The sequence below is a fragment of the Geospiza fortis genome, unplaced genomic scaffold, assembly GCF_000277835.1.
Source record: "Geospiza fortis unplaced genomic scaffold, GeoFor_1.0 scaffold84, whole genome shotgun sequence".
NCBI lineage: Eukaryota > Metazoa > Chordata > Aves > Passeriformes > Thraupidae > Geospiza > Geospiza fortis.
This window is the reverse complement of record NW_005054363.1, coordinates 2,124,110-2,144,122: the sequence shown is the minus strand read 5'-3', so window position 1 is coordinate 2,144,122 and position 20,013 is coordinate 2,124,110. Positions and strand designations below refer to the sequence as shown.

Genomic DNA, 20,013 nt, shown 5'->3' with positions numbered 1-20,013 from the left:
CAAATTTGAGCTACCTATTGAGGAAAAAAGCAGTGCCTTGCAAGCTGGAAAAACAGTAAGTTCTGCAATAATGTCTTGAACCAAAAGCATGGCTTTGTCTGCTTTGTGTCCAAGAAAATAGCAGTGTTTTTATCAGAAGAGTGATTTATTGTACAAAAGGATGTGTTAAATGCTGGGAGTGCTCTGGGAATTGTAGCATAGCACAGTTCTGCTGAGAGCAAGTCCAGGCCAAATGGCCACCAACCACTGAGTAGATTCCTTGAAATGCTAGATAAAACTTGAAACCTTGCAAGTGTTTAGAGAAAATCAATTACTGTGGTAGTGACAATTTAATTCAATTCTCAGGAGAACAGCAAAGAATTGATACCAAACAGTGAGAAATTCAATTGAAAATAATGGAGAGAATGAAATCTTTTTGAAGTCAGCAAAAATATTTTTGGAACAACACACGAAGAGGTAAATAGGTGCTATTGGCTTGAAATGGCTGTTTTCCAGAAGAATTGCAACAAGAGCTCCAAATAACATTTTGCTGCCAGATTCCCACTACTTTGGCTTTAAGATCTAGAACTGAAAACATTAGGAAATGTATTTTTAATAGAAATTAGATTGTTGCTACTGTTTACTTGTCTTATGTGCATCTATAATGGATTGGGGATGAATTACTTGTAAGAATCATGGTCAAATTAATGGTTGAAAAAAATGAAGAACCCATCTCCAGAGAAGTCTGTATTGTGAGGAAGCAGCCCTCAAAAATGCCTTTTCCTCTTTATGGAAAGCTGAAATTCTTTCTTTGTATTACACATAATCTTTGTATTACACACAAAAAATGAGGGGCTCACTTCTGCTATGTGATGACCTCTGTGCAGAAGGCTGCAGGAACGGATACTGAACTCAAGACAGATTTAGAGCACATTCCCCTTTGCTGCTGTTTTCAGCCCAGCAGAAATCCATCACGCAATTAAATGGGACCACAAATGGCCACTTAAGCATGAATCCCTTAAGTTCTCACAATACTTACTGTCATGCCATACAGTGGAAGATGCCCATGGACTTTAAACTGATTGGATGCTGTCAGGCCTCTACTTGTGTACAACAGGATATCATTAAACTGAAAAGCAAGGATAAGCATCATTAGCATGGTGTTGGCTGGCATGTATGTATGTGAAAAAAAAATTAGAAGTTGAGTATTTATATGGCAGTCCTAATTCATGAATCCAAAATATTGGCTTCCACAATATTCCACAGTGTTAGCACCTGTTATCTTCCCTGCCCTCCTTTCTGGCTAGTTTTAGGTATGTTTCCATGATTTTACACTGGATATTTTCCAATGCCTTCTAATGCTCCCTTTGTGACCTCTGGGTCAGAACTACCAAGCCACAACAGCGGTGAAACACAGCAGTACATTTCATACATTTCACACTCTGCTGCACTATGAAGCTATGGAAAGTGTGTCCTTCACCAATATTTTCTCCTGCTTTGAGAGAAAAGATAGGTAAACCTGCCCAAGAGGTGTGTCCAACTCAGCCCTTGTAAACAGAGTGGCTGTCTTTTACTCCCCATAATCAGAAGGAAGCTGGGAGACCTTTTTTAAGGTAGATGATTTTATGTTAAAAATACCAAGGTGAAGAGACTGAAAATCTCAATTTGTAGAGCTTCCTGCAGATAACAACAGCTGTCCAAAGCATGTCAAATGACTGCCTGCATTTTATTGCCATAAAATGAACAGAATATTTTCACTGGGCCACCTGGGTCAAAGGGTGTTTTTCTCAAACCAGATGGTTGCATCAAGAAAATCACACTCTGTGGTGTGAAACAGAGCTCTTGCCACAGACCTCCACAATGCAGCAGCAGCAATTCATGAAACTTTGTGGATCAGCCACTAGAGGGGGATTTAATTATGCCAATGATTACACGTGCATTTGGACTCCCACAGTACTGACTTGGGATTTTACCTCCAAATAGATTCTGGTGCTTAAGACAGATAAAAGACTTCTTTGACACTGAAAGCAACTGACTTGAGAGTCTAGTTCTCAGATTTTCTAATGTTTTATACAGGTATAACATCAAGGCATCATCTAGTATCTGTTGGTATGCAAGAAAATATGCACCGTATTAATTTAGGCTTCCTCTTCAGTGCCTTTAAAGGCAGAGGATAATCCTACTCAGGTAGATTTATCAGGTTATATCTTTGGCTCATTTAAAAGATTAAATGTCAAACACCTTGTAAAATCTAGCACACTCACAAGCTTTTCTACAGCCACTGCCTTCACATTTAGCACACAAGAAGCCAAAGAAGCATTCTTCCGCCACACTGCACTGACTCTTGAGCGTTTTGTATACTAAAAAATCTGTGCAGCCTGCTGGGCTCCCCAAGGCCTCAGCACCAAGGGCACAACAGCAGTAACATGAGGAGCCTGGGAGTAAATCAGCTGGCTGGGAAGAAAAGACAGGAGGACTCTCATTTTTATCCAGTGGACTCTAGTGGATCAGAGAGCCAGTGGGATCACCATAATGTCAAAGTGGTGGGAGGAGACAACTTCCCTAGCACAAAACTTGCAAAATGCATCTCCAAGTACAGGCAGGTCCATCAACATGCTGGGCACTTGTGTTGAACTGGATGATTTATGGAAAAATTTGGTTCTGTAATGTGTTCTGAGAGCATTATGTGAATTATTGTTCATATCACCAGGAGTCACTCTTTACCTTCTTTTCTGAATATGATCACCATCCCTCCTGGTGCCGCTTTTTATTTTGTAATGATGCTACTTTTCTTAAGACAAGGTGCAAGGAGGTATTATTTATTATTATATTCACACTGTCATATCAAAAATAGTTTTCTCTTTGTAAGAAGCAGTTACAAAGAGAATATTGGATTTGAACAGCAATGTAAGTTCTTAACAACCAGCTGCATGGGTGATGTACTATGTTAATTTAAATAAGGCTGTTTAAAAATATATACTGTAATTCAAAATTCAAGTCTAACAGTTATGTCTAGTAGATGCCTAGAGTTACATTTCATTGCACAAAGAAAAATTGTCTTCTTGCTTACCAGAAAAAACATCCGTTGCTGTAAACCTTTTCCAGACAACTTACTAAGACTGCCCAGCCTAATAAACTCCTGTGGGAAACAAATACAAGACAAAAATTTATCTCCTGCAGAAATTACGATTTTTTTTTTGTATGTAAACAGAAATATGACTTCTTGGTCATACAAATGACTTGACTGACAGTTATCAAGACTTTTAATTTTATTAAATATGTTAGAAATCTAATTTATAGGATAATTCCTGTTTGTAACTGTCTTTAGGATAAACTCCTTTCCTTCATATTAAGAAAATTCAGCTAAGTGAAACTGGTTTTACCTGACAATAACTCCTTTAGAGAGCTCCCTCTTTCCTCAGTTTTTAATGAGTATTTTTCACAGCACAAATGACATAAAAACTAATGATATATATGTGTTCTTGGTTAGCCACTGGTAGTCTTCTGTGGTGCATGTGGCACACACTGCTCTCATTCACTGCGGTGTAAAACCATCTACAGGACTCAACATCACCATTAGCAGCAGACAAAGAAAGACATTTCTGTGGCAGAGTGAGCTATCTCAGCACCATCCATGTCATATAATACAGCACATTAACCCAAACCACAGTGTTTAAGAATGTTTAGGGATGGAAATAGAGGAAAAGTAGAACATCTGAAACTTTCACAATGCTGGATTTCCTGGGCTTACTATGAACTGTGCAGCAACTCACCCTTACATTTCTCTGAAACCCATGAAAATACAATTTTTCCGTCACTTCCTCCAGCTTCAGCTAAGAGGTTCATATTTATTTATTACAGTCTTTCTAAGGTCATTGTGCTCATAATTGTGGATGTAAAAACCTATATAAAACACTTAACTACCTGTATCTTAGGGAATAAATTGGCTCAGATCAACCTGTTCAGAGAAACAACGTGAATGCCTTAGGCTTGCTTTGGTGTGTCCAGCCCCCCACCTGCACTGCCTGGGGGCTGAAGGGTGGGAAAGTGGCTAGAGGTGCTTATCCCCGTGCCACAGTAGGCTCATAGCACCAGAGAGGCCACTGGAAGTTGCTCTTGGCCACCAAGGAGTATTAATCATAATTAGGGCCATGTGGTAGCACCCAACAGTCCCTTGCAGGCTCGGCACCAGCACGGCCAGCGGTGGGCACTGCATGGATGCAGACATGCAGGTCACTGCCACCTGCAAGGACAGCCAGCCACGGGGGTTCTCATGTCCAGCACAGGAACCAGCTCAGCAGCAGACATCCTGCTCTGGAGTACCTGAAGAGGATGGGGTTACAGTGGCATTTGCCTCCCAGCCCTGCCTGCACCAGGGCAGGGACTTGAGTCAGAGCCAGAAGAACAGGAAAGGGCTGGGAGCAGCAACAGCCTGGGCATGTGCCAGAGCGTGGTGGCCAATGCTTCTTGTCTTGGCAGGGAAACAACTTCTGCCCCTCATCTGCCTTCTCCTTGAACTTCCTAGGACAGGAAGACTGCTCAGACTTTAAATAGACTAGGGTAGCAGAAACACCCGATGACAGCATTTAATTTCATGTGATAGAGAGATGCAGAGGCTGTGAAATGTCCCGAGGGACTTGCCAAGGATGTGAACAGTCTGTGGATCACTAGAAAGAAACATGAGCTGTGGCAGCTGCTTGGAGACAGAAAAAAGGTAAAGGGAGGGAGTGGGGAACAGCCAGAAATGCAGAAATACCTGTGCTCAGCACTGCCTTCCCAATGGCACATCAAACTCAGCTGCAAGCTCTTGTTTTGTATATTACACACAGAAGTCAAGGGAGTGGGGAGGAAACTACTCCAGCAAGGGACAACTCTCAAGTTTGCACACACAGATACATGTGCCTTAGAAAATAAAAAAGGCTACAAATATTACACTGTGGCTCATTTGTTCTGAAATGAGCTTTGATTTTAAACAGGCATGGTAAGTAAGAAGATGATGGTGTTCCTATGGCACAATTTAAAGTGTTTACTTAAGGCAACACTGTCTCAAAAATTATTGCCTAATGTTACATGTGGACTGAAGAGACTGCTCCACCCCAGGGCCATGAGTTTCAAAGCAAGCCACGGTGAAAGGGCTGAAGTTCTTCCAGCACAAATGCCTTACTTGCCTTTAATCTGTCAAGCTCTAGCATCAAGGGCTGGGAAAAGAAAGTAAGGGCAGCATGAAGAAATGTGCAACTGCTCAAGCTCTGAATGCTGTGATAAATGCTACATTTTTACTGCCTCTGTTGTAAAAGATGTTTGGAATTGCCTAAAACAGTCCAGATCTATACAAAAGACAGAACTTCAAAAGTCAATAGAAGGTAATAAAGGGGATTGCCTTTTCCTGCTTTAAAGGTGCTGTTTTCTATGGTGTGCTGGTTTTGGCTAAGGTAGAATTAATTTCTTCACCATGGCTGGTAGGGAGCTGTATCCTGGATTTGTGCTGGGCGCAAGTAGCTGAACACAGGGTTGATAATAAAGAGATGTTTTTGTTATTGCTGAGCAGGGCTTACACAGAGCCAAAGCCTTTTCTGTTTTTCCTACTGCCAGCACTGGTGAGGGAGCTGGAGGTGCACGTGAACTTGGGAGGGGTCACAGCCAGGACAGGTGACTCAAACTGACCAAAGGGATATTCAGACCATGTGACATCGTGCTCAGTATATACAGTGGGGGGAAGAAGGAGGAAGGGGAAACATTTGAGGTGATGGTGTTTGTCTTCCCAAGTCCCCATTACACCTGCCCTGCTCTCCTGGGATGGCTGAACACCTGCCTGCCCTTGGCAAGCAGTGAATTAATTCCTTGTTTTGCTTTGCTTGTGTGCATGGCTTCTGCTTTCCCTGTTAAACTGTCTTTATCTCAACCCATGAGTTCTCTTGATTGCTTTTACCCTTCTGATTCTCTACCTGGTCCTGCTGTTGGGGCAGTGAGCAAGCAGCTGTGTGGGTCTTGGCTGCTGGCTGGGGTTAAATGATGTCATTTGGCATTATTGTGTTTACATCTGAGAGTTTTTGGTGACATAAAAAGGTTCAGATGATGAAAGGCAATTCCACATGTGCCCCTAATAAACGGGTTTTGAAAACATACCTAATGATTTGAAATGGTATCAAATCTTAATCACAACTCTGTTACTCACCCTTCCGGGGATGACCAGATTGTCCATGCCTATCAAGTCTTTCTTCAGTTCATGCAGCTTCTGGAAGTTCTCCATCTTTATCATATTGCCATGGAGCTGAGCCACCATTTCAGAAATCTCAGCCAAAGCAGCTAGATGGACAAATCCATAAAGTGCTTATTAAAAATTTACAAGAATGTTCAAGAAGAAATATGGCTTTTTTTTCAGCAGTATCCGGCTCATGAACCCTCTTGTGCTACTCTTCTCCTCTACAGCATAAAGCTACCCAGGCAGACTAAAACCCACACATCCTCTGGGCATCATCTTAAGCAGTGGATGGGGTGGAGTGCTGTGAAGAAGAGAAAGTCTATTTCCCAAAAGTTTGCCCTGTTTTAGCCACAGTAACTTTATAAGAAGAGTATGGTCAATTCAGAGCACAACAAATAGATTCTCATAAAGGACTTAAATTCCTACAACTCTGATCAATCTAGGGATGTTCTTTATGCTTAAAAAATATGCATTTACCCCCCCTGCTTGCAGCCCACTGGGTCAGGTCCATATTAGAAAAGAGCAGGAAATGGCAGTGCCACTGTATCATTTCAGATGGCAAACACCTTGGGGCTTGTTCTCAGTCCCATCAATGAGAACAACTGAAGGGCTGCACACCACTGAGTCACACCATGGCTCTACTCCATTCTCTCCAGAGATACCACCCACTCCCTGTGCCATCGTGTGTGGGAGCACCAGCCTTGACACACCTGGCTGGCTGGGCAGGCTCTGAATGGGCCAAACACACGGGCTGGCAGTGCCAGAGGAGCAGCTACAGCCATTTGTGTTAAAAAACCACAGTCCCATGAACAGTAACAGTGGTTCCATCTTCTTTCATCATTGCTCAGCACATAGTTCACCCACCGGCTAGTGGGAGACTTATGCTCTCTTCTGGGATTAAATTCACTTTTTTTTTTTACTTCCTTTAGACTCTGGCCTTTAAAAAGAGTCTGCAAACACCTTAGTAAGAAACTGATCCCAGACTGATGAGGTGTCTAAGTCACACTGTCCTCATGTTGTCTTATCTTCACCTGTGAACCCTATGTTCATATCCATTTCAAAACTGAAGCAGGAATCAGCCTGCTCCACTCTCTGGGGAGAGAAGAATGGACGTATCATCCTCATGCCCCAGCCTTGGCTGAAAGGCATGCAGGCACTACTCACTGCCTTCTCTGACATCATCCAGGGAGCAGAGAGATTTGGGCTAGCACCTGTGTCACACAGGTGTAGCCCCCAGTGTCACACAGCCCCCAGTGTCACAGGTCATGGTGGCATTTCCTACTGCCACAGGCCAGGTTAGCTCTGCATTCTGTGCACTGCCTGCTGGGAGTCTCATCCCACAGCATCTGAGGGAGCTCAGCTCACATGTTATGCCTGGGAGCAGTTGTGCTGAGCACTGCTCCCTGCCCAAGCTCTTCCATGGATTGGCACCAATGCACCAAAGATAATGGAGTTATCCTAAAACACACCCAGCTTACAACAGCTGTGGGGGACGGGTGCAAGGGGGAAGGAGAACAAAACATCAGAAAGAAATGGCAGGCAGTGAGTTCAGGCTACAGGAGGGCAATTTCTTAATGTTTAAAAAAAAAACAACCCCAAATCCAAAACCAACCCATGCTGGCTGCTTTGAGCTCCTGAAACAAATCACAGAAATGATAACAGAGCAAACTGTATTCTTGGAAAAGAAGACAAATAACACTGAAAGACATAATAACAGCATCCCTACTGGTTCAGACCAAGGGTTCACCTGGGCTAGTATTTTGTGTTATTAGAGGATCTCTAGGGAAAGCTAGGAACAACACAAGCACATATGGTATGTTCCCTGTGTTCTCTCCAACCTTCCAACTGTTTTCAGTTCAAGAGGCTTCCTGAACCTGCTGTCATTTCTCTGTGTTTAATACCTCCCAGCAGAATTCTATTCCAAGCACCTGCCCAGACTGTGGCATAATGTGTATAGAAGAGCATCCCTTCTGTTAATCCTACTGCTTATGGTGCTCTGAGTGGTGGATTTTGCAACTCAATCCTCTTTTTATGTAGGCTTAAAAAAATTTTTTTCTTTCCTCCAGCCATAGACCTCTGATGGATTTGGGTGTCATTCCCCAGCTCCAGGAACTGACGTCTTTTCTCTTTCTTACCTCTTGAATCCCTGAAGTCCATGTGGCTTGGAGGGTAGTGCTTGCAAAGCCTCTCCATTATCTGCTTGTAGTGCATAAGCCTGTGTAAAGGCCTGAGGAGGAAGGTATTGAGAGGCAAGTAGCAGACTTTCTGTAGCTCAAAATCTCTGCAGAAGGTCTCCAGCTTGCGGGAGTTCCTGATCCCATTCTCCAGCTCCATTAAAATCTCACTGTGCTTTCGCAGGTGAATTGTCAGTTGCTTTTATGCATGAAAGAAAAGAGGAGGCTCTTAACAATCACTGAGAGACATGACTCAGCCCATACCTAATCCAATAACACATCCAACTAGCACAGCAGTGGGGATTTTGCAAACAAAATTGCTGTACAACACAATGGTTCTGATATTCACTTGCCAAGGAGAAAAGGCATTACTCATTTGAAGTAGACACTCCCACCCCCTTTGCATTCCCAGGAAAACTAAAGCACATAATTCAACAAAACTAACTCTCTTATCAGTTAGGTCAGGAAATCCAAAGGCAAGGAGATGACACGAACACAGATCATGCAAGTAGGTGCAACAGAGACAGCCAAAAAATGTGAATGGAATTTTCTAAAAGGATGAAGGGATTTAGATGCCCCAGTTTCCCTTAGGTGGTTTTGGGGAACAGAGATGCAGGCAAATGGACTTCTGGCTTCTGCTCTCCTCTTATTAATGAGAAGTTACATCTCTTGGGAAGCTCAGCAAACACAAAACCAGAGGTGTTGCCTGACAGAAATGGGTATGTTACAAGCTCTTCATCCTTAGACTACATCCTCTTCTCCTTAGTGCAGCCCCTAAATAATCCCACTGGCAGCAGGGGAGCTGCACACCAGCAATGAATGAGGTTTGCATTAAATATGGAATTCCATTTAGGTCTCAGTATCACAGGTATTCACAACTGCCCCTTAAAATAGTTCAGCAGTATTTTTTTTAACAATTTACGCAGGGTATTAACTGTGTTTTGAAAAAGGTGAACTGGTTCTTCAGGATGTACAGAGCCTCTCTGAGCAGCCAGCTGAAGTTTTCCAGTAAATGGTAGAATACTAAGCAGCAGCAAAAAGAAACTGAATGCATAAATTCAATGGACTTGAGAAGAAATTCTGTCTTAATCTAAAGTTTGTGCTTTTTGACACATTTCCAGTCAACTCTCTCTTTCCTGTGATTTGTGACATGTTTACCAGAAACATACCTTCCCTAGAGCCAAGCTGCTTCCTCCACACACTGCATATTCATTTTACAAGTCTGTAACTCAGGAAAAGACACAGCAGACCCTCTGGGCTGCTACAGAGACTGCCCATTAATTACTTTTCTTAACTTCTTTCTTATGTTAATTAAACACGTAGTGTCAGTTTTCAGATCTTTTAACAAGTCTCATGATAAAGAAGTACAGTTTTTACTAACTTTATTTCTGTTTTTTGTGCAGTTCTTTTAAGTTAAACTAGCTTTTGTCTCTTTACCTATCAGTTGATCAGTGGTGGTGGATCTCAAAGCAAATTAAGTAAAACCCTTTAATGGGAAAGGAAAAATGGGAAAGGTGAAAGCACGCTGCCAGGTACAGTGAGGACTGTACACTGCCCTTAAACTAGCGACATAGAAGGACCTGCAGACAGCAAAGGAGACACAATTTAATGTTGCAAGATACCAAGAGCAAAGACAAAGTCTGTCTGAAGCTCTCTGGTACTCTAAAATCTGTTTGTAAAGAGCTGCATCCTTCTTGAGAGCAGAGACGGAGGCAGAAAAGTCCCCTCTACATTTCTTCCACTGCATGTGAATTACATCTTGAGGGGAAAAAGCAGTTCCTGGCTAAGTACACTGCAGAGAGAGTGAGGCTGCCTTATTGGTGACAAGGCTGGCTGTGCTGGGGATGGGAACTGGAGCTTTCTGTGCTCCCTTTTTCTGATCTGCCGTGTAATCGCTTGTGCGTCACTTTGCTCTCCGCATCTCTCTCTGTCCTTCTGAAAGACAAAGCGAGCCTTAGCCAACATCTCAGGAGAGCTGTAATGATTAAACTGCCCTCTCCTCCAGCCAAGGACTCAAGGCTGCTCCATTTACTAACTGCAGAATGCCCAAGTGGCCATCCCCAAGGAAAGATTTATCAGAGAGTTCAATATCACTCGGAGAGCCGCGTGTTGAAGGTGAAATGCCAAGTTCTGCCCCACACCGATCTGGATGGGCGGATACCTTACAGTAAGGTGAGCTTACATCCACACTGTACAAACCTGTAGAGTTTTCACAGGCTCCTGTGCCTGCACTCCATGCTGTTTTCTCAGCAACACAGGGCATTGAGAATACTGCTCTGGCCAGACTAAGAACACTTGCAAAGTCTGTTGAACATTACACCTAGATTTATGGTTCATACGTGTATTTTCACTTCTTTTAAAGGCATCAGAGGCAATTATTCTCATGATTCAAACACCTTTCACCTAACTTGGCACTGTAGTGCACAAATATAACTTTCCCAAGTCAAATCAATATCCAGCTTATGGTCACTAATCCTGCAAGATCTTAACATGAATATTTGCATGGAAAAATAGGCACACTCAGCATTTGAACAGTCTCTTCAGCCACACAAATTCCAATGCTTTGCCTTCTTATTTGAAGGAAAAAAGAACTGGAAATGAAATATTCCTGAACTTTTGTGTTTGCTGCTTCTGTTCTTACAAGAGTGGAGGAAAGGGGCTGGACTATTTAAAATTAGCTTGCAATTCTGAAATCCCAGAGAAATCCACCAAATGCTTGCTACGTCATCAAAGGAAACTTTGATAGCATAAGCCTTGATTAGAATTGGCAAAAACCAGCACAAGAGGCAACATCATAAGAAAATAAAAAGCATGCTGAAGTTAATCTGAGTCAAAGCTTAGCAGTTATAGGATCATTCCTACCTTCATACTCTGAATGTTCCTCAGCATAACATCTCCGATTCTTTGGTAATCTCCTTTAATGTGAGCATTAGAGCGGCCTTCCCTGTCAGCAACAGAAATGCCACACACTTCAGTCATCCAATAAAACTGCATAATCACTTATAAGCACTGAAACTCAATAGCTCATTTCTTTTAAAATCCTGACCCCCATGCCCCTTTGCTCAGAAGCTTGTGAGGAATCTTCCTGACAGACATGTAATTCCCAGGTACAGCACACCCTTCACCCAGCCTGCCTTTCACTCCTAACAACAGAGGGCAGGCACTTAACAGAAGGATTAGACTTTTAAAGAAAATTGCTAGCATTTTTGAATACACCAGAGAAGGCTGGAAATGGTTTGGGGAAAAAGAAGGCATCAGAGTCCCATGAGAATATGTGACCTTACAGCAGAAGGTTAATTCTGCTCAGATACAATGGCTGAATCCCAGAACAGGACCCGGGGGTGTTCTTCCTCTGAACAGGTCAGTGGGGCCAAAAAAAAATATTAAAAATCCATCCAGCATCTGGCTTTGACTCACAAGTGTCACATGCTGGCAGGAATTTCCATTCAGTACTTCACTTATGGTATTACAAATGCAAAGTGCTGCCTCCCACCCAGCCAGCTGCACTTTGGTGAGTGCAGCACTTGGGAGTAACACTGCTCCTGATAAGAAAGATATTCCTGTATCTAAATCCATGTGAGAGATAGGCAAGGATACCACGCTCTGAGTGAAACCAAACATGTGCTTATTGAAAACACAGGAGGAAAAATCATGACTATAAAAACCTGTAAGAGATTTGTTCCAACAAAGGTATGCTTTCGAAAAATCACTAGGAGTGTGTGGGGAGAAGCACTGTCCCCTTCCCCTTTCCAAGAGACTCCATTGATAAACAAGGGATTACTCCATGTTCATTTGAACATCATCCACTCTCATAGGCTGTCTTTAATCATTTCCCATTGTGCATTTTCCTAGTGTGTTAATACTCACATGGCTATTTAGGCAAGGAAAACCAGCACTCAACAAGATTTTTAATGGTTTTTTTCTGACCCCAAAGGTTACACTGGGGTAGGAAGTTGGGTTGTGTCAGGGGTAGCCTTAATTAGCATCACTGTTTTGCAAAACCATTATGTCATATAAACACTGCCATAGTCAAATCATGCCTGAGCAATGTCTAAACTGAAAGTACAATTTCTGTCTTCAGGAAGCCTCTGTCTGTCAAATCATCTCCACTCTATGCTTTTCCTTAATCCTCCCTTCCCCCATGACATACCCATGACATACTCATCCAGCAGCTCTCCCCACTGAGATTTCCTGACAGGTTGTAAATAAAACCTTCCAGCCACTAAAGCTCTGCTCCAAGTGGTGCATATCCAAGTGCCCCTGATTGAAAACCAGAACCATTTGGAATCCCAGGCAGCAGCCCCACCCTGGCTGGAAGCAAGGGAAAGCCACCCTGCATCCATCAACCCAGCAGGCAGCATCCCCTCCCAAATGGTTCATGTTGGGCATCTACACACAAACTCAGAAGTCAAAGCCAGATGAAATTGTGCTGCTGCCAGCAATGGTGTGGTATTTAGCAATTATCTCTACAAGAATTCTTGCTTTATGTATTTGTTATTCTGTCATTCTCTGGCACTACCTGGATCCATTTCCATGTGTCTACATCTGATTTAATCTAATGGACTTTAGCAGTTTTGTACCTTTTTGAGTATGAAATGTAGAGTTATCTACTTACTGCCAAGATAAATATTAAGTACATCACTACAGACTGCTTTTTCTAAATAGACACTGCTTTTCTGATCTGAAGGCTACAATGCAGATTGGCTGGAATACACAGTGCAAATGTCTTATCTACTAGCTGCCTACTTGGAGGCTGAGCCCAAGCCTACCAAAGTCCCAGTGAGTGCTTCCAACAGCTAATAATTAATGGGGCTGTTCATGGAACAGTCAGGTCCTTATTTCCTAAAAGCTGACCTGCTGGACCCTCTTCAGCACCACCAGCACCGAGTGCTTGCACAGCATCTCACCACATCAGGAACAGTCCCCCTTCACCAGCATTAGCCACAGACTTTTAGGGTTTTCAAAACTTTGCACCTTGGCAGAGTGACAGAGACAGAGAGAAGGGGGCCCCAGAAGCAGAAGCCTCACTCCAGCTGTTGGCTGAGCAGTGAAGAGCTGAATGCTACCAGAACCCTCAGCCCAGGCTGACAGAGATGACCTGTGCTGCACACAGATGCATCCTGCTGGAAGAAATAAACCCTGGCTTTTCTTAGGACAAAATACAGAAATGTGATGGCTGCATACTGCTCCTTGTTCCAGCCACTCTTCTTCCTTTAGTTATTTATTTCTAGGCAAATGAATTTCCCTTGCAAAGGAGATGATTTTCCCACTGGAGATGGTGCACAGGCATGTAGGCTGTGATGTGGACAGAGAGGCAGGGAAAGCTGAAACTGGGCACAAGAGAACATGAGAGCTTCCCATCTGCCCCCCAAAACCCAACCTCCACTCTACCCCAGCTCCATGCTGGGACCCCACAGCAAACCCCAAGCTACACTGCCATCTTCCCCAGCTCCTCAATGTGCAAATCCCAAGAAAACAAGAAACACCAAGAAAAGAGCATCCAAATATGCAGAATATAAAAATAAAACCCAAACACACAACATATCAGATGATGTCTTGCTGCTGCAACAGCCCAAAGCACGGGAGCACAAAGGAGAGTTCTCCCTGTGGTGTATGTTTTGAATAACAACACTCAGCTTGCTGAGAGGGAAGAAGCTGCTCATTTGTTGTGCATCAATGGCTAAATTGTTCTTCTTACTCCTTGTTTTCACGGGTCACTGTTTGAACATGGTATCTATCTGCCAGTGACAAGGGAAAAAACTCAGGGCCTAGGGTCTCACAGCTTTTCATCAGGAGCTGATTTATGGTGCCCATCTCCACAGAAGATGTAGGAGCAGCTTCCCCCATGCATAATGTGCCCTGACTCCACTGACATTGTCGGGGAGGTCTGAAGCCACTGAAAATCATGCTAAAAAGTGAGGATGTTATTGGTCATTATAAGATCATTTCCCATTTTTATCCAAGTAATCCCTTCCTTTTTACAGCAAGGCAAGTGTACAATAGCAAGAAAAGAGAAGACTGGCTTACCCCTGGCAAGAAATTCAGGCACTACCTTATATATATTACTCCAAACAGCCATCAGCTTGAACTTACAGGGATTACACAAGCAGCCCTGTCAGATTTTCGAATTACATGATGTCTTTAGTGTATACAATTGAAAAAATAATAGAAGGAAATCTCAAGTCAGCCCATACCCTCAATCAGAAGGTATTCAATCGGGATGGTGGAAAGGCAAGAAAGAAGAGAAAGGTATCTTAATAAAGACTTTTTTGAGGCAAACACAGAAGTCTTTGATTGCAGCCCTTGAATTGCAGCCAAAATAATAATAAATCAATTGTAACAAATTATATTTACAATGTGTGACCTTGTGTTACATGCTCAGGAACTCCCTCCTGAATACCACAGCTGGTTCTTTGAACACCTAGACACTTTGAAGTTCTTTCTGACTTTATTATTAACTAAAGTTCTAATACTAAAAAAAAAACCTTAAACATTCCCCATTACAACTGCTTTTTAAGTAAGAGGCATGTTTTGTAATTGGAAAAGAAGAGCCAAAAAAAAGCAAACACCCCTTTCCTTGCTCCACACCCTGCTTCTTACTGCCCTGCCCGTTCCAGCCAGCACTGCAGCTGGACTTTCAGCAGTGAGTGGTGCATGACACGCTGCTCAGAGCCTAACCAACGCACTGCTGAAGCCATCAGAGCTTCCCAGAGTCACACCAAGCCTTTGGAGGGTATGCATACATTTAAAGACTTTGGGATGGCTGCCCCTGTTGTGGGAGAAACCCAGTCTACAGCAAACATGCATCAGTAATGCTTTCAAAGGGTAAGGGATCTGAGCAAGTAACAACACTGCATGAAAATGGGCTGTAAATGCAAAAGCATTCCATGCCTTGCTGTGGAACAGCCTCAGAGCTGACCCTGGGCATATCCTGCTGGGTGAGCCACAGGGACTGATGCAACATGGCTCCAACTCTGACTAACAGATCCTGGATGTGCTACTTCTCTCACCATTTCCAGTTAATTTGGGCGTAGCACAGCTCCAATCTCCAGAGATACCCAAAAGTGACCTCAGCAATGAAAACTATCCTCTCAAAACCGAGCCCAGTGTGCTGGCACCAAGCCCCTCTCAATGTCTTGGTCTCAGGAATCTGCAGTGCATAACTCAGAGGTTTGTACTGCAGCACACACCTCATTTCTGTGCACAGGACAGTGCAAGTGCCCTCCTGGTGCCTCCTCAGCAGCCATGAGCCTTTGAGGAGGCAGATAAGGACTGCTGCCTTGTTTATATAAACTGTCTCTCAGGCTGCTCTTCCTCAGCACAAGTGTTTCTTCTCAAACAAAAAATGGTTAATAAATCAACATTTGGTTCATCTTCCTACACCTCCCTGAGTGCTTTTTTATTAGAGGTTTTCAATTTTGCTTCCACAAACCCTGATTTCGCCTTCTCCTTTCATATGCTAAGATTAAGAGCCCTTTTTCTTGCAAATTACAGCCACACATTCCCATCTGGTAACACTGAGCAGCAGCTTTCCTCAGAAAGATCTGCAAGTCAAACTAGCAGCTTCCCCGGGAGAAGAGGAGCCTGCCTGCACTTCTGGGAGGTACATAACACTTTTCTTTCCTAGCACATGGATACGGCCCAAAACACAGATTTGTACTACCTGATGAGGGCATCCTTGGGCAGAAACAGCTATCCTGGGTTGCCCCAGCACTGCTCTCTCTGCTGCTCAGTGGTCAGAAAAGAGGGATACTTATGGTTCTCTATTTGCCACTTTCTGTCTTCATTCAAAGAAATCAGTGTGGAAACTTGCAATACATTTAATGGGGTGTGGAAAGATGAGCTCAATTATCTTGGATGGAAAATGGTGCTTGTGGCCCAAATGAATAGCTTATTAAACAGCTGAGGTAAAAGGAGGAGGAGAACCCAACTCCTCCTAACTGACTTCTCAGATTCAACCACCCAGAAGCTGATGAAGTATGTCACACTCTGCCTGCACTGCCCATACCTCTTCCTCCCTGCCATAAAACATCCCTGGTCTTGGGAAGCAGGAGCCAGCCTAAAGTCACTGACACATGCCTCCCATATTTTCTCCCATCAAAAAGGCTTGGGAGCTCCTGGCCTTGCATCCAAAGCCTTGCTGAGGAGTCCTGGCAGCCAGGACCAGCATCTGGATGCCCAAGTGCTGCATGCAGCTCTTCTGGCACTTGCTCACTGAAGAGCCTGATGTGTGCTGTTCCCTCTCCTACCTGAGGCAGCTTCCTGCTTTTCTCCTCTCCTCTTCCCTTCCTGTGTGAGAGGGCAAAGCACCATGCCTGCCTGCATCCACCAAAGGTCCTCCTTCCTCTCCTCAAACCACACAGCCTCCAGTGGGATGTTTCACTTGTTCCCAGGAACATGGGCAGCCTCCAGAGCTCAGCACAGTTGTGGCAACTGAGGAGATTCATGGAATGCTTTACTGGCCTTGCAACAACACAGGCAGGGCTGAAAACATGGCCCAGACCATGGTATCACTCATCTTAGGATGCTGTGCAAGAAAACCACCAGGAACCTTCTCAGTTCCATGGCCAGAAAGAAACTGGCTGAGAAAAATGCACTGACTGCCTATATTCTGCAGCTGACTATTGGTGTCAGTATCAATCTATGTCACACTAAAAGCTGTCACTAGGCTCTGGACACTGGGACGTGCTGCTCTTAGGAAATGCAGCACTAAAGAGAAAAATGGGCAAACTGTGTAAAGAAACAGATCAGACCTGCCAGAACCTATAGCCAGGTCAAAAGGATCCTGGCCCTTAAGGTGTTCTGTAGCAAACAGCCTGCCCCTGATTGCAGATTCAAACACTTCAGAAGCCTTCAAGCAAGCCAGAAATGCTTTTAATAATGTACACAACCTGAGCTTGCTCCAGCCAAACACTAAAAGTCTATAATGTTTTAACAAATTAAAGGCATGGAGACATCTAACAATTGTTATGCACCATCCCCCAGAGCCTTGTTCTCACCACAGCTCTTTTGCATCAGCAGCAGCTTCAATATGATGCAAGGCCTAAGAGAGCAGGGAATGACCTCCTGTTGAATCTTCCAACATGCAGCATGAAGTTTGAAACAAACCTTAGAGAACTGCACTTGTGTCTGTGTAGAGTGAGCAGGCTGAATTGCACTTTAAGTTGATAAAACCCAGCATCCTACTCACTAGGGGAACACAGAGGACTGGTTGCAGGAGGCTCTCTCTCTCCCAAGCTCCCACAGCACATGTTGGTAGCTAGGAGTTTCCAGCAGCTTGATGAAGTCCACAACCCTTTCATCCAAAGGCCCTTTTTTTGTAGGACATTTCACCCTCTGACAAACGCAGAGCAAGCCGATGTCTCAGGACCTTCCTGCCCCCATCCACCTGCCTGGAAATATAAGAGCTCACATGGAAGAGCTGGATTTAAATGAGCTGGCTTGAATCCTGCCCACACCTTGCGCCGGCAGTTTATATACAGGCACGAACGGGACGGGACTACAGATGGATGTGTCAGAACCGTTTATTTTCCTCTATTGTTCTATTCTTCACGTCTTCGCTACAGCTTATATGCATCAGCAATATCCATAACTCTGCTGTACTGAAGCTTGTCTGTTTTCTCACAAACCTGAAACTCTCTAACTTTACAGATTCCTACACACCTGCCTGCAGCTGTGCCCAGCCAGGCCCATGACTGATTTGCTGGGCAGGTGGGAGTGACCTGCCCTGAGCTGCGAACCCAGCCAGAGCTCTCTACCTTAAAAACTCCTGGGGCCCAAGAGAGAGGCACCAATCTGGCACTGAGCTAAGTGACCTTGACCATGCTGCTGAAGGAATTCCCTACCACACTGCCACCAGCTTCTTGTGGATGCTGAGGGGCTGTTTAACTTTGTCACTCACTGTTTAATTAAACACTAATCTCTATAGGACAGAGTTTATTGCTTGTGGCTTGTCTCAGCATCTGTGGCATTATATAGAAACATCAACACCTCCATAATAATGCCTGTCAGCAGGGCTGCCTCCCTTCCCAAGGCACACACTCAGATCTTGCAGAACTTTAACCACCATCACTGTCTACAGCAGGGGTACTACACGAGGTGCATCCAGGCTGCAAACTGAATGCAGGAACGTGACTGCTCTTCTGTCAAGTGGCTCAGAGCAGCCAGCAGAGAAATCCCAGTGGCTTTACACTAACTGTGGAAGGACGTGCAATAGCTGAGCTGACAAAATCAGAACGAGGTGCCCAGCTGGGACAAAGTTACCTCAGCAGAATATTTCGGAATAAATTTGGATTGCAAAGTAACTTTGTAGCAGATCAGCACTTGAAATCACTGGGTAAGTGCAGTTAAAATATGATATTAGAAGCTTTAAATTGAGGTTTACTACCCTGTGAAACTTTATGGAAAAGCTGAAAAACAGAAGGTTTACCCAGCTCTAAAAGAAGCTAACTGAAAAGGAGAAACAAAGTAAAATCAAGGGAAGTCTAGAAGCCTAAACACTTTTTCTTTCTTTTAACATAACTGGTCCTTCCCTCCACGTACCACAATGTCACCTTTCCACAGCAGGCTGGTAGTGCAGCATCATCCAATTTTTGCAAAACATCACACCTGAACAGGAGGTTTGCATCCACCTCTAATGCCACCAGAAGGATATAAGGGATATCTCTATTTCAACATCTGCCCAGGAGTCAGCACCCAGCCACATCAGACTGGTCTGACAGAGAGCAGAACTTGGCCTTTACTAAACTGCATAAATCATCCTTTTCTCACCACACAGGTTAACCCCAGCTAGTTGGGGATTAACTCCAGCTACTGTTAGTCTCACACCAAGGTTGAAGAAACAACCAGTATTTTGTAACATCTGAAAGAGCCTTCTTGGAGTACCTGTAATAAATGCTGCTTAGGGCAGTGCAATGAGCACCAGTAGCAGCTCAATGAAAAAAAGAGTGATACAGGCAGGCTGGCTGTGCAGAATGTGTCTTAGGAGTAACTATATTAGTTATATATAAATAAATATACAAATATATACATAAAATATTAGGAGTCAACCATATACAAATATATACAAATACCATATACAAGATATACAAATATATATCTATAATTATATTAGGAGTCAACCAAAGTCCTGGGTGAGGATGTCAGCTCTAAGAGGCAGTACCACATTCCCCTCCTCCCAGAAAACACCTGCTAATTCTGCAGCTGTGCAGGGTGGGTTTGGACAGCACTAGTCTGCAAAGTGCTGTGCCCTCATTAAATGATCTCAGTACATCACAAGAGTTAAACTCACACACTCTGAGACTGTGTTTTGGCTTTTGTTTTGATTCATTAGTTAAAGAGGCACCCGTCTTAATTAAACTGATTAACACCCATTAGGTCTGCCTGCTCTGCTTTCACGTGATTTTCGTTGTCACTTTTCTAACTGAGAAGGGAAAAGCTCAGCTCCTAGAACCAAAGATAAGTTACAAAAAATGCCTACACAGAGCAAGACAATCTAGCCCAGACAGGTCTAATCAGAGCAAGCAGAAGGCTTCTGCTTATGCTGCTGCCTCTGCTAAGACTTCAGTGGTCAAATGAATTAAGAGCCTTGCCAGGGAAGAATTATTCACTTCATAGCTATTTTGTAAAAAATGCCATGTTTTACTGTCAGTATTATGT

At 43.7% G+C, this 20,013-nt stretch overlaps 1 protein-coding gene across 3 annotated transcripts in view; it reads right to left on the bottom strand.

The window, feature by feature from the left end:
• The window catches only part of FARP1 (FERM, ARH/RhoGEF and pleckstrin domain protein 1), a 161,544-nt gene that overhangs the window by 7,701 nt on the left and 133,830 nt on the right, over positions 1-20,013 (bottom strand). For all 3 annotated transcript variants that reach the window (XM_031059548.1, XM_014308278.2, XM_031059549.1), the window contains exons 16-20: positions 11,218-11,299; positions 8,317-8,554; positions 6,155-6,285; positions 3,050-3,118; positions 1,019-1,108 (exon numbers count right to left, since the gene is read on the bottom strand). In XM_031059548.1, the coding sequence (XP_030915408.1) occupies positions 1,019-1,108; positions 3,050-3,118; positions 6,155-6,285; positions 8,317-8,554; positions 11,218-11,299 (610 nt within the window). The remainder of the gene's footprint in view (positions 1-1,018; positions 1,109-3,049; positions 3,119-6,154; positions 6,286-8,316; positions 8,555-11,217; positions 11,300-20,013) is intronic.